Consider the following 15,436-nt stretch of genomic DNA (forward strand, 5'->3'; position numbering starts at 1 on the left):
GCGCGCGCGGGCTTGACCCATAATTCCGGATAACTGCTATATAATACGCGTAATAGACGCAATTATTGCGACGCGACTCGCGCGTCGCAATTAGCGTCGCGGTTTAAGCTCCATGCACGTGAGGATTGCAATAAATAAAAATCTCACCGCAGGCGCGACGTAGTCTGCGCGACGTAGTCTGCGCGCCGCCGCTTGCGAGAATTTAGTGTATCGCTTATGAATGTGTTACACCTCTCTCGCTCGTTTCTGCCGGGTTCATTCACTCGCGCGAGCGGAGCCCACGCTCCTCTCTCTCTCTCTCTCTCTCCTCTCCTTTTCTCCTTTCCACTCGACCTGCCTTTTACTCGTCCTCTCTCTCATCGTGATTATCAAGCCACGGAGGCTCGCGAAAGGTGCAGGTACAAGAAACAGTATCGGATTCGCCAAACGGTCGGGTCAGTAATCGGCTACCAAACGAGCCTCGAAGAGGATCTCTAAGGAGCTTTTTTAAAGAATGAAAGATAATGTATAATAATTACAAAAAAAATAATAAAAAAACTATATATTTTCCCGCATTTGCCGGCTTATTACATGAGTGTCTCGATATCAGAGGAAGAAAAATAATCGCGAATTACGACTGCATTTTTTTAGCAAATATATTATTTTTCAAGAATCTCTCGGGTAATTAAATAATTGTTACGATCAAATTAGATATAATTAGAACATATGGAAAATATGTTAATATAATAATGGGTTTGACAGTTAAATAACGAGAAGCCGAGAAAGAAAGCCACGTCGGCGAGAAACTCTTCGCGTAACGCATGCATGTAGGCGCGAGCGTACGACTTTTGCCAGGCAGTGGCCATAAAAAGGCACGCAAAACGCACGCGTGCATGCGCGGTGTCGCATGGAGAGATGTTAAAACGGGCGACAGGCGAACGAGCGTTTGAAATACCAATAACTCCGAGTGGTCTCGGCGATATTGCGACCGCGACAGCCTTTAACGCGAATATGTATACGCGTTAAACATGTGGGTTCTAGCAGGAAACCCGATTGCAATAATAACGTGCGGATATGGCGATTATGCGAGGCGATATGATGCAGCGCGCGCTTCTTGCGATATAGCGCGATATTATACTTAATCAAACCTCGCGATCGCGATTTCTTAATAGAATGCTGACATACTGAGATCAGATTAGTTTTCCTGATAGCGCAAGTGTAATTTGTTGAGAATTATATTCACGTCAGAGCTTGTCTCGCAGGTGATAGACACGGTGTAGATTGGATTTCTTTCCTGTTTTGAAGGTATTTTTCTTATTACAAGAACGCAAGGGATCCTATATTGACATACTAGCTTCATATTGACTCTGCTGGCTTTACAAACATGTAGAACTTAGTCCTTCGAGAGAGAGAGAGTTTCTCGTGATAGCAAGGTACCAAACTAAGCACTTCCATTTCGTACCGCGTTTATGAAGATTATTGATTTTCCCCTTTTCATCTCGATTCTGATTCCCGCTTGATTCCGTTAATGAGAATGTCCTTGTAAAGTCAGCGACTTTGTAGAATCTAAGAAAACTTATGTAATCACTGCGTGCGATCACTTGATACGGCCTCTGTAGAAAGAAGCACAAGAGCTCATTAGCATTCAGGTTAAAGACCAAGTGCAGCATTTGTACACAAAACTGTCGGCTACTCAGACATCATTCCAGACTTCGTCGGATTAAGGCCAAAGTAGTCTTATTGCATAACGGTGGAGTGAAACGACTGAACAGAACAAAAGACCGTGAAATGACACAGAGTCAAAGAATGTATATATATGACTAATAATTTTCGCGAAATTGTGCTTGCATCAAGCAATCATTCTACTGGCAAAATTCTCGTGAATTCTCGTGGCAAAAAATAACACAATTTTCGAAAAGTGTAAGTGCATAAATAATTTCAAAAATATATATATAATGCCAAATTTAACATCCAAGGAGGATTTAAATACGCTATACCACGTCTAAACATCTCCAGCCGATAATTTTGTATAAGATAGTAAGATAAGATAGTTGTATAATTTCGCAAAGTATAATTTTCCACATATTGAATTGCAGATTGAAGCGAAGGATTACTAAGGCCATGAAGAAATTTAAACGAAGGGTGTTAGTTACACCTGTACGTGTTTTCCGCGAAACTCGATTTCGAGACGTCGAGCTATTATTTCCAGCAGCGTTCGATCTCAATCGACAACAAAGGGAAAGTGGAGAAATTAGCCATAAATTTTACCGAGCGTGCTTTTAGTGCGTCTCTAACGTCGAAACGCCATTAAAATTGTGTTTTGTGCTGTATACACTTGTGTTTTCTGCACAAAGAAGCTTAGCGAGAAAAGATAAAAGATCGCTGGAATGTTAAATTGACAGCGGTGGCCCGACACTTTCCTTGCGAGATTATCTTTGCTAATCGTCGAAATTAGAATACACAGTGACGCGCAAGAAACGATGGCACGTGTTGCGAAGTATCGCATTGTTCTTTAATATAGGAAATTGAGGTGAAGAGCCTAGCTTCGCGCCTATTTACGATTCAAATGAGCTCGGCTGAGAGCGTTACGTATTTAAATCTATGCAGCGTTCTACAAACTTGAATGACTGCGAGTATTATTTGCTAAAAGAAAACAGATACGTACACAAAGGGGCATTTAAAAACCGATTACTCTGAGACTTGTTATCGTAGAGGATAATGCCGAAATTACTTCTGATATTCTCACGAGGAGAGAGAATAGTTCTTATAGACATACAGTTATTATTTTACACCTCAGATAACGGTGACTGCTGAAGAAAAATACGCATGCACTTCAGTTTGAGCTAGCTATTATTATATTAACGATATTATTTAATTTGAATTAAATAATTAAGCACATCGTCTCCTCTCTTCCATCATTTATTTATTGACTTCTTCTTTCATTGAATCAGAGATGTATAAAGAAAGATATTGTATTTTACAATCATAATTTTACACAAAATGTAAAAACGAAGATAAGACAGACGTGATAAACAAGTGGAAAATCCATTAAATACCCGTCTGTGGTATGATAAATTTCTGATCATTTGAGATCAGATTGAGGAAACGAGCTAAAGAGCTTGAGGAAAAACATGTATAAAAAAATCTTGATTATTGACGGAAATATGTCAATTTTTAAGTAATTACTGCCTACGCGTCACGGAGCAGTACCCTAGGCGTGCGCGCTCGCGCTCAATTGTACCACAAGACAAGTTCAGACAAGTTCAAAGGTTCAATTGTTTTAACGATACAATTGATGGAGCCATACCGGCATTTCAGAAGAGAAAAATGGTTTTTTGGACGCTGTAGTTTGTGCGAGCGTCCAATTAAAGATGCCACTAGAGCAAATATAGAAGCCCACTTGATGTGGAAGCACATACAACAATTAGATAAAATAAGAAGAGACGTTGAGCTTGAATGGTCTCAACATTTTGACTTTAAAAACAAAGATGCTTTTGTAAGATGCAAATTGCAAAAGTGCGAAACTGAACAAACAATTAGATGGTATGAAACTGATCTCATGAAACAACACGTAGATCAAGAACACAGGTAATTCACATACACAAGTAATTATAATCTTGTAATTTTAATTACAAGTAGTTGTATAGTAGTTTTACTATTTTTTAATCTTTGTTTTAATACGTGCAGATCATCCAACATGGGCATGGTCCAACATGAACCATTTATACGCAATGTTACGCGTACGACAGAAGTTTGAAGAGATCGCGATATATCGCATTCATGAATTTTTAATGTTGGTTGCTACACTGTATAACGGTGTAGGATTCACGTTAAAGATGGATTACCAGGTCAAGTGCATTACAAATTGAAAATACAGATTATTAAAGAAATTAATAGAAAAAGAAACACAGTTACTCACCAAGGTGGATAGACGCCGCGCGGCGACGCGCCTCCCGCTCTGATCTGCTCGTTAACGTAGCCGCTTCTAGGCACGTTAAGGGCGCTCCTGATGCCCACGCTGGACCCATCTAGAGTCCCGGGTCCGGGCTTGGGCACGTGACTGCTGCAGTACACCTCCTTGTCGTTGATCGTGTGCTGATTGTTGTAGTAGGTCTTCAGGGTGAGCTTGGTACCGCAGATCGCGCACTTGAAGCAACCCGCGTGGAAAAACGTGAAGTCCTTCAAGGGACCCACCCTGTCGACCTGATAGACGGTCTGAGCGCATCTCAGACACGTGCTCTCGTAGAAGTTCGGCCGATACATGATACCCGCGCCTCGACGCACCGCCTTATTGCCAAAGTATCCGGTATTCTCTTCCCGCGGACCGGAGTCCTCCGGGCTCCTCGTCCTGATCACCGCTCGCTGCAGTCTTCTCGTACGGCGCAGTGTTTCGCTCTCAATACGTGGGACCTTGAAAATTAAAGGCCTCGATCAGGGAATAGAGAAATTACCTCTCACCGCGCCGAGATAAATACAAGGCGACGCCGGCGAGACAAATAACTGGGCATTACGGGCTGTTTAGAGATTGGCGCATGACTCACGTACCATAACCGTACATTTCTAATTTCTCTTTGATTTTTCTTTCGAAGAAAGTGTCGTAAACCGATCTATTCCCCGTTCCTAATCATGAAAGTTTATGTGCGAATGAAATTTAATTCCTAGTCATGCGCTAAGTGAATTTGTTATATCACTGATATATGTATATTCTAATATTAAGAAAAAAATACAAAACAAAATTATTGCTATCAAACAGGTGTAATTAAAACGGGAGAATTTGTGTTTAATTAATCTTGATGGAGATAACGGAACAGCAAGTTTAGAAGGATGCATTTAATTCTATATATTTCTTATACCGTCTATACTTTGAGTCTGCTAGTTGATACTTTTGTATGGCTTCGAAATTACTTAAGCCAAGCCGCTGGTATGCGTTTAATAATCTCTTTTCGCACACCGGATATGAATGCGCGAGATGCCGAAGGTGGGAATCAAACGCACGTGAAGGAATTATACGCAATAATTAGTTTGCAACTGTTAATTACGCCGGCGTGGCGGTCTTCTCAGCGTTCGTAACACGCGAACGTGGCTCGTTTTACGCTCCAATTCGACAATATGTAGTTAGTTTTCTTCCCGGCGAGCCCGAATTGCGCACCGTTATCGCGTGCAGCTGGGATTTATCGTGGAATTTCTAATTCTATCGGCGTATCCTTCGTATCGTATGCGTTGCCGAGTACGTCTTCTTGGTACGCTTTATGAAGGGGGAGGTTTTGAAAGAAAATATCCGTCCTAGGATCTGTAGAATGAAGGTACACGGGGCGAGCCTGTGCACCGCCGACACTTTCCTGCGAAATTTTGCAACGAATCATTGCCAATACCTCGCCGAAGTGGGCGACTAAAGATGCAATTGCAACACCTTTAATGACAGCGATATGCCTACGGTAACGTCGACGCGAGATTTTCCCACGTATCGTTCGGCTCCACGAGCACTTAATCGAATTTCTATCACGCGTTTCCATATTAATATACGACTACAGATCTGTTAATGCATCATCTCAGCTGTTGCTTTTTCATATTTCAGAGCCTGATAATTATATATTATTAAATGCGCTTAAGCGGGCAAAAATGTAAAGCCATATAAACGATAAATAAGAGCTATGCTGAAATCTCGCGCACGGAGAGTCAACATACTCTGCCTCGAAAAATAATTCGTTATCGTTCCATAAATTGATTTCTTTTCCAATTTATTTGGAAAAAAAAATTTATCCTCGAAACAGGTTCGCAGTTGTTAATCCTTCGCGAAAGACCGAGCTGGTGGAAAAGCACAGTGTATAGCTACCTAAATTGGCTGAACGCACTACTTCTTGCATCTATCTGACCGCAATGCTTTCTAAATTCTTATAGTATACCGCCACCATCACAACTACCAGCAACCAAATAAGCATCATTTAGAACTGATATTTTATAGGCTAAATTATTTCTCGACTTTCCCCTCGTCGCTGAGTAGAGTTTTTGAATAAACATTTAGATAGCCAACGGTAAGACAAGGTAACTTTGATTTCATATATACATTTTTTACACAGACGTTCTTCCTTTTTATATAACGGGAAGTGGATAAATTGACATATCGTAAGATAGAGCTAAGATAAATAAATAAATCGAATCACGCGCTCTGTGGAATGCAGAAGTGAAATGAATTACGACAGTGAAATGAAATTGAAATTTCTATCTTAAGGATCGAAAATAAGGATTTAATCGACTAGAAACTCACAGTCGACTTCGCGGAAACGCTCACAGAGCACTCGTGGCAAATTCTGCGTACAGACGGCTGCAGGCCGGGACAATAGACGCTCTTGCGACACGTTATTAGCAACGCATTCATATAACGCGACACGTGCCTAATCTCCGGTTCTCCTTCTCTCTCACGGAACAACGAATCAGGTTTTTCACAGCCAATTGACGGAGGTCGTCGCCCCCGTTTTTCTTTTTTTTTTTTTTTTACTTTCGCGGCTGTAACTTCTAACGAAGTCTTCGCCACGCGATTGAATCCGATCCGTGCGGTAGAGGCCGATCGCGGTCCCGGTGATGACGTACCGATGGAACTTATCCGGAGAGTTCCTCTTTCCGAGGAGCGAGCACGAGGTGCACGTCGCCATATCGGGAGAAAGCATTTTGTACGTACGTACGTCGCCGTGCGTATCGCGGCCCTCGGCATCGCGAGAGTATGAGCTAATTCTTTGTAAATGAGGCCACGGTGTGTACGACCTGCTCTCGCCGCTGCGGGATAGTTCGTTGACTCTCGACAAAATCCAGAAGTGCACCAGAGAGCCGTCGTAAAAAATTTATTTACGGTTTTACACGCTAGGCTTATTTTTTTACGTTTAAACGCGCGACAATCGGCGGGAACGTTCCTTTCTCTACTATTGTTATAGTGAAGCGCCATTAACTCTCCAGTAGGTAAAAATTTAAAAAAATGCGTGGGATGTAAATTACACCCCACCTTATTTATGTTATAAATATTAAACCGATTAATATTTTTGTTTCTGTTTAATATTATTTATTGTCGCACATATCTTAAAGTATATTAACAGGTGGAAACTTTAATTTTAATGTTTTCTTTTATAATAATCGGTTGAAATGACTCCAGAATACTCATTAGGAAAAAAGAAGCCTGGGAAAATACACGCTATGCGACCACTGGAAGGTTAAGTGAAATATATGTACGTATAAGGCGTACGTGGATTTGTCAAAATCTATAATTTAAATATACATTCCGTTGGCACATAAGAACGACCCCGTACACTTGGAACTGTCGGCGGATTCGTCCTTCGCAATTTACTCTCGCATCTCACCGTTTTCGCGTATCGAATTCTCATTTTGTCAGATACTCGATGCGATCGTTACCCGTATGTACGTACAGCTCGAATTATGTTGCTCGAATTTCATCGACGGGCTAATGTTTATGCCCCGCTACCACCGCGCTGTATATAATCCAGCTAGTCTTCGCCGGGTAACTGCCCCGGCGATGGGACTAATAATACGTAATATTGATTATGACGCAACTGTGCCCGATAGCGTCATGCATCGAGTTACCCGCCGATACCTACGGGCCGCCGCGCACAGGTGTAAGTCCTGTTATCCGCTAATAGAATATGATAAATCGACCCCGTCGCAATCCCCCGAGCAATCCCCTTCCTCTCTCCGGTCCTGTGCAATTTTTGACACGTCATCGCGCATCAGCTACGTTTTAATCGGAATGATAATTTTCGTAATGGGACGCTCTATCCCGATTATAATGCCCGTATCTCTGCCTGGCCGAGCAGCGCTCGCTCCCGTAACGGAAATCCTTAACGCGTCTCATTAAGCCGCGCATTTTACTCCGTGCTCGGCGCGCGCCGGCGAAGTGCGGAAATCGTAAAATTCCCATAAATTTCGCCGTCGCGAGCGACTTTTGCGCGAACGACACGCAGGCACGGAGGGATGACTTTTCGAAGTCTCGAGCTGACGACGCGCGGGAGCGCCGAACGAGCATTTAAGCGAATGGATATTGAAGGGAACATCAATCTTGGAAGAATTGACAAATATTCTAGAATAAAAGCGTTCGTCGACTATATTCAGGGGATCTTAGGCCTACGTTCCATTTACTTTCCGTTTGGGTCCGTCCCTGCGACCAGCGGCAGTCGGCGGCTTTGCGTATATACGCCGAGAACACAACGACTCTCCGAAGGAATGCGACCGAGGCGGTACGATTATGGCGAATTGCATAACTCCGGAGCGGAGGAACCGGCCGCCGCCGTCGATGCGATGATCGCGTAATGGCGCGTTGCACCTTTATGAATTATGCGGTCTTCCGGCGATCCGTCGAGGCCGGAGAGCGACGCGTCATTTATCGCGGCGCTCGTTACAAAAAGCCCGATGGCGTAATCGCACCTATATATACACGTACCCACGCAATCGCGATCCGTGAAGAGGCTTCTTCGCGTTGCCGATAAAACTCTCCTCCGGTTTTGATTACGACAAGCCTTGAGATCGGGAGGTCTCCGGACTCCGGAGTCGGCGACGAGACGAGACGAGACGAGACCGAGAGCGGCTTTCGGAGAAGTAAGGAAGAAAGCGAGACGCGCGTCGGAGCTTTGGCGCAACGTAAAAATTATTTACGACATTCCTCGCGTCGTTTATCGCGCGATAATGCCCATTCGAATGCCTGTGTCCCCATTTCTGGCCCACCTTCTTCTAGGCATTTATGCGCGCCGGGCTGCGGAGCCGCACGCACGACGGTCTCGCGCCGCCGCCGCCGTGCCAGTGCCACGCACGCTGCCGCGAGACACGAGAAACTTTATTATGAGGTAAATCGCGGGGAATGCGGCCGCAACTCTCGATTCGGATATGCGCGCGGAACGCTGTTTCGCGAAAACAACGAGATAACGGGACGCGCTGCGCGAATGAGAGAACAAATTGCAGCATTTAATCCCTGTAGATTCTTTTTCGATTCGATTTTTTAAGCAAGGACAAATTTTATAATAGGAAAAAGGTTGCCAGATATTATGCAAGATTTCGTATCTATGAATGTATTTACGTAGCATTATATGGAATCTCGCACAAAAAAGACTTGTGAAAGCGGCGTCGGATCGTTCTAAAATCTAAATGATGTAATTAACGTAAGATTAAATAGAAAAAATATATTGATTATCTCCTAAAATTAATATTTATTTTTATCAATTTAGATTAACTTTACGAAACGTTTCACTTACTTTTTATCTGTTGCTATAGTTCTAAGAAGATAAAAGGTAAGTTAAACCAAGATAGTTAATCTCGGTTTAACTTACCTTTTATCTTATTCTTAGAACTAGCAACAGATAAAAAGTAAGTGAAATCAAGATTAAAGTTCATCTGCACTAATAGAAACGGACATAAGACGTTAAATATTGATTTCATTAATACGATAATACGTATTAACTTTAACTCGTCTGGACTTATAACGTGAAATCAATTAAATTATTTAAAACTCGACCGACATTAATGAGAGAAGACGTTCTTCAATTTCTTTTCCAATTAATTTTCGACGTATGGAATATTGCAAACTCTGGATTTTAATCTTTTGGCTTCTTATTATTGAGCGGCGTTCACGAAGCTATAAAACAGAATTTGACATAACGATACTCCGATCTAAAGTACTTTAAACTTGTAGCGCGAATAAATATCATGACTTGTTCCACGCACGTGTCCTAATTTTGGTCCCACACGGTACTCTCTCGCGTGCCGACAGGTGAAACCGCACCAGCCATCATCGGTGTTATTGAATATCGAATAATTACTGAAACTTGGAGGATATTGTCTAGAGAAATTTCCCAATTATCCGCGAAGATCTGTAAGTAGGCCCGACTTTCTTAATCGATTAAATACCAGGGAATTAACGAGCGCGCCACCGCGAAAAAGTTTCAGAATAATTGATATACACCATCACCAGAAGACAGACAACCATTAATCACAGATCATTCAGCCAATCACAAATACCGGTTGATTCTCTCCTCACACTCGTGCACGACGTAAATTTCTTTCTACACGGTCGTCTGATGTCGAAAATCACAGAATCGCGGAGCGGCAGTTTCGCTCCGGTAAAAGTGGAGCGACTTCTGCTTTTCGAAAATGCGTACGCATCGTCGCGACTTATCCTCGAGCGGCGATACGTACGTCCTCATAATCCTCGCTTCGGCGTCGTCCACGAGCAGTCCCGATGACTTCCGTGACCGCCAGGCATATCTTCTTCTGCCCGTGTGCTCTCCGACTGCCGTCCGGTCCTCGGTGTTTCGCCCTGGGCGCGACCGCTCCGGTCCGGCCAGGTGTGGAAGAATCGCAGGTAACGACCGAGCCTCGAGCACTACGTAACGACCGCGCGCGCGATATCACTCGCGGTCCCCTTCGGTCTACCGATTATTTCCGTACCGCGCATCGAAATCACCAGGCGAACGCCTCGCTCCGTTTCGCGAGCCTCGCGCGCGCGCGCGCGCTCGCTTACTCCGCTCGCTTGACGAGGAGGAATACGGCGAGGAGAAGCCAGTCGAGCGGGTCCACCTGTTTCGCCAGCGATTGTCGCGATATCGATCGCCACTCGTCGACGGAACGTCTCGCGATCGGATCCTGGGAGATCCCCGTCCGATTCGTCTTGGCGGATGGGCCGCGTACTCTCGGGTACTCCTCCACGAGTAACCGGAGTAACTACTCTCGCACGATTACACGCACGACAGCCACTTTCGACCTTCCAGCGCGTACGGACGTCTTGGGTGACACGGTTTCGGCTGTTCGCCACCTGGAATGAGGTCTCGGCACTAAGCGAGGCGGCCGTCGCGGCTCAGATCGGGCCTGAATATCACCACCTGCCTCCGTCGACGTTCCAGGAAGGTCTGAGGTGAGAGGAACGGCCATTTTGAGAGGCACCGACGATGAATCGGCTCAGGTGGCGCTATATGGTTGGAGAACCGACCTGTGCGTCCTACCTGCGTCCTTACCTGCGTAACGGTCACTCTCCCGTGCGCGCTCACCTGGCGAGGACCCGGGATCGTCGCCTGCGACGATGTATGAAACCAGAGATGCCGCTTTTGAGGACAGATTCTTTCCTATTTTCTTTTTAAGGAAGAGAAATTAAAATATTTTTCTATATGCGCGTCAGAAGCTTGCGACCAGAAGAGAAGACCATTACCTGAACGATTGATTAATTATGCCGATTTTATATGAAGAAATTCCGGAAGGATTAGCATCTCACATGAGACTTACAACGATAAAAGATCTTCTAATTATAGATAAAAATACGTTTATAAAAAATATATCGTTCGTAATTCCATGCAAATGATATTATAATCTTCTTAGAATAACTGTATAATTTATTTGCTGTGCGTTAGAGTTATCTCATAATTATGTCGCAACTGCACGTGTAATGACTTAATGTAGTGACTTAGCACGATGATCCGACAGATGTTGCAATAAATATATAGCTACAAGGACCGGTTACGAATACCCTAGACAGAATTGAATAGAACGCGAGCTGTTTACCGGCGCGGCTGCAACTTGTGGATCGTGATTTTGCAAAGGTCACCGTTTTGCATCGGATGTCGTGCGTTTAAAAATGTCTCTTGTATCACACTCGCTTCCTCGGAATCACCATTTCTAGGCAGAAAGTACAAGATCGGCGCGCGTAAGAGCGCGTGTGCGCGCCCACACGGATGCGTGAATGTCGCGCGTACGTGGGAAGCGATTTGCTGGAATAAGGGAAGAGAGCGAAGAGAGAGAGAGAGAAGCAATGATGCAATAGAGGCAATAGAGGCAACGACAGATTACACATTGCCCGACCGTTACCAGAAGTATATACGCTCTGTTATACTCTATTTAGCTCTAACGTTTCAATGCGCCGAGCTCGTTTCCGTGCACATGCGAAGTACACGCCTCGTAAGGCTAAAGGATAATAAGCAACGGCGACGCGGAGCAGCAGGGTCAATTAAGAATCACGCTATAGCTTAAGTCAACGGAATTGTATCGTATCTTCTTATTGGAATGTGATGAGCAAATAACACTTTCGTGTGATGATCCTCTCACGTCAAATGTTCACGGTGACGGTAAAGGGCGTGCCAACAAATTTACCATGTAAATTTGCGGATTGGACATAAGTCAACTGCGACCGGTCAACTTGGGCTAATATCGCATCGGCATTCCGTTAATATATTCTCGTGCGATTTACATAATTGCAGATTTCTTGATGCTGTACATCAGCGTGTTCCTTCTTTCTTTCTTCTCTCAAAAGTTCTTTAGTTTCTAAGGTAACTGTAGTCTCATTCTTCAGGATGACTGCTTCTGAATTTTAATTTTAATTTTAATAACTGAATGTAATATTAAGAAACGAGAAGAGCTACAAATACTTTATTGCCTGGCTAAAGAATTGAGGGAAAGAACGGTCATTGTTTTGCCCGAAGCAAGGAGCTATAAATAAATTCTTTCTTCTTTTTCCTACAAATTTTTTTTAGTTTTTAAGATAATAATAACTTTATTCTTAAAAATTAATTCTCAGACTTCCCTAGAACTTTAAATTAAAATTTACCTACTGAAATATGTGTTGGAAACCAAGAAGCTCTGTAAACATCTCATCTAAATATCAGCTTGTTTAAAGAACTAAAGAAAAGAGTGGCTATTGTTTTCGCTCGAAAAACGAGACGGACGTGGTTGTAGTTTCTAAAGCAATACCAGTCTGAGTTCTAAACGTCTAAGCTGCGCTCACACAGCGAGCATCGCGATATATTTACGCGAACGAGGAGACCACGGCGGGAACGATGGCACCGGTCCAGCAGACGCGGCGTTACGGAAATAGATTTCGGCGGCGATGCAACGGCCGCCCGCGGACGGAGCAGCGCCGTCCAAGCCGACATCGGAGACAGGGCCCAGTACCGTGCGGACCAGTTCCCGAGAAAAACCGGAAAAGTCAACCCCGGCGAGGTGTCCCACATGAACGTGAGTGCCGATATTCGTTCCGAGTGCAACCCCCCCCCCCCTGGTGCATCTTCCGCTTCGAAGACTTCTGTAACAGTATTCTGTATCGCCATTTGTCCTCTTCTTCATTAAAAAGGAAAAAGGGACACGCTGTTCGCAATAAGGACAATAAACAAATTGACGTGATACCACATGTTTCAGATAATTAAAAAATTTAAAATTGCATCGTGAACGACATTTTTTTTTAAGGAATATTTCGAAAAAACGCCGTTAATAGAAAAAGCGTTGCTGGCCAATTTCCCCAAGATCGCAGTGCTTTGTCGACGTGGTCCACGAAACGGCCTGTGACGTGACGATAGGTCGGCCGTCGCGTCGTGGATACGGATTATCTAAATCGGAGCTCGCATGGTGCATCGACTTGGAGTGCGCACGGCGCGTTCATTTAACTTTGTCTATCCGTGAGGCACAATGCGGATAGCAGCGTCAACGAGTGCGCATTATCTGATTTAAAAGATGAGATCAATTAGATTACCTCTGCACCTTTCGAGTATCTGATATCGAACAAAGAACACCGTTGCCTCGATCGCGCGCGTGTTATAGAAGATAATTAATTATTAAACATCGTTTTTATCTGTTTTTAAAAAGTGCAAATAATCTTATTTTCAAAGATATATAAACAAGAATATAATAATAAAACCTTCTTGTTAAGCGCAATTTAATTATAATGTTATATATAATTATGATATTAAATATTTTAACAGATTTTTGCAAGTTTCTCCGGGAATAAATGAGAGGTTCTTGAACTTTAGATTCTTCAATTTTCATATAAATGTCAAATGTTTTGATTTAATTAGAGAAGACAAGAAGAGATGAATTCGTTCCGAGGATAATAATTTAATGCGTCCAAAATCCATGTCGTTACTTCGCATTTACCAGTCTCGTAGTAGTCGTAGTGCCGTATTCGTGTGCATCTACCCTATGCGGGTACCAGCGACTATTGGAATAACGTAACGAAAGATAAAGCAGTTTCTCATACCGCTGCTACGCGGAAAGTTGGACTTGCGAATTAGCGCATACGTGTTATCTGTAACTTGTAACTCCGCGGTACCGACTGTGACAGTTACTTCCGGTTCCGAGATCCCTTACCGGATTGCGCCTCGCGTGCTAACCATTGTCTAATTATTCCGTAACTATGCGATATCGCGCATCGCTGCCGGAAGTGTGACGAAAGCATAAACGGAATCTTCAAATAAGCATCGGGTGGTCTAGCAACTAAATCGTCTAAACTCCGAACGCGAATAAAATGCGAGACGTGTCTGATGCGTGTGAAAGAAGTTCGCGGATAGAAATTCTCTCGGATAAACTAGAAGTTGGATGATTTCCAGCTTGCACAGTCGTATATGCAATCCCAACGAGAAATAGTTTCGCGATGCACGCTCGATTTGCATTTCTGGATCTTTCTTTTATCCCGTCACGCTTTTGGGACAAAATACCTGGGATAGAGAGAAACAATTGTAAAGGAAAAGTTTGACAGTAAATAAATAGATTAAATAAATAATATATGCTGTATATCTCTTTATTCAATTTTATTAAATAAATGTTATTTTTACTCTCTTTCGATATTATGACGCTGCGGCATGGAGTTTTAACGAGGAAATTATAAATTATAATTGGCACACCGTGCTCCGTGTATACACTTCCATTTGTCGCGGATTCCCCTGCAGCGTAAAATGGAAATAAAAATCGAAAAGAATGTGCGTTACAAGAAGAACAGAAGAGTGAACGTTCTAAAGATACGCGAACGGCTCTAATTCAAGAAACTAACTCCCGTCTCGTCGCGGCTCCCGAGCGAAAGCTTTTCACGGCACGGCTACGTTTATTTCTGTTGTTCCGTTTTGGATAATGTCATGCGGACGTTATCTTTAGTTATTAATCAACTTACTCAACGAGCTCATGCGACTCAATAATCATAAAAGATGTAACAAGACGAGTGGGCAGGGGACGAGGTCTATGATAAATAAATGCAAATGCCAGATATTTCTGAAACCGATTTATTTAGGTCGTCTGCTTTTTCACCAATTACGTTCTATCTGAAGATCCGATCTAAAATATCTCGATATCAGAATTAATTATTTATTACAGATTTAATTACATATGTTCGATATTTCGCGTAGGAAGAAAGATGTCGTCGGTGTCACACCTACGCCCTGAAAAAAAAAATATCGTCGCGCGCGCCACGCGGCTCGGCTTTATTTCTAGACGCGGAACACGCTTTTTCCCGGCCGCAAAAATAGACCGCGGTCGGTCCAGCTTCCGGCGGTGGATCACCGTTCTGACGTCACGCTTTCCCCCGCGACGGTACCCACTTGTACAGTCTCGATTATGCGGCAACGACGCCGAAATTATTTAGGCTTCGGACGCGCGCGAGCCCAAGGTGCGATGACATCAATTCACACTTGGCACTCTGTTATGGCGGTAGAAAAACTGCCAG

The 15,436-nt window shown here is 43.5% G+C and overlaps 2 protein-coding genes across 11 annotated transcripts in view; one reads left to right on the forward strand and one right to left on the reverse strand.

Moving 5' to 3' along the window:
• Nucleotides 1-10,385, reverse strand: part of LOC112453868 (hillarin) — a 23,071-nt gene extending 12,686 nt beyond the window's left edge. The window contains exons 1-2 of one of the 2 annotated variants that reach the window (XM_025014870.1): nucleotides 10,165-10,385; nucleotides 3,899-4,389 (exon numbers count right to left, since the gene is read on the reverse strand). In XM_025014870.1, the coding sequence (XP_024870638.1) occupies nucleotides 3,899-4,242 (344 nt within the window). In that variant the 5' untranslated portion in view covers nucleotides 4,243-4,389; nucleotides 10,165-10,385. Of the gene's footprint in view, nucleotides 1-3,898; nucleotides 4,390-10,164 lie in introns of those variants that run through there. The other variant, XM_025014868.1, reaches the window with a different exon arrangement.
• The window catches only part of LOC112453867, a 41,478-nt gene that overhangs the window by 5,656 nt on the left and 20,386 nt on the right, over nucleotides 1-15,436 (forward strand). For 8 of the 9 annotated variants that reach the window (XM_025014859.1, XM_025014857.1, XM_025014867.1 and 5 more), the window contains exon 1: nucleotides 12,858-12,966. The exons of the other annotated variant lie outside the window; for it this stretch is intronic. In XM_025014859.1, the coding sequence (XP_024870627.1) occupies nucleotides 12,961-12,966 (6 nt within the window). In that variant the 5' untranslated portion in view covers nucleotides 12,858-12,960. Of the gene's footprint in view, nucleotides 1-12,857; nucleotides 12,967-15,436 lie in introns of those variants that run through there. 9 annotated transcript variants of the gene reach the window in all.

Source organism: Temnothorax curvispinosus, unplaced genomic scaffold (genome assembly GCF_003070985.1).
Source record: "Temnothorax curvispinosus isolate PA1 unplaced genomic scaffold, ASM307098v1 QBEX01004747.1, whole genome shotgun sequence".
Lineage (NCBI taxonomy): Eukaryota > Metazoa > Arthropoda > Insecta > Hymenoptera > Formicidae > Temnothorax > Temnothorax curvispinosus.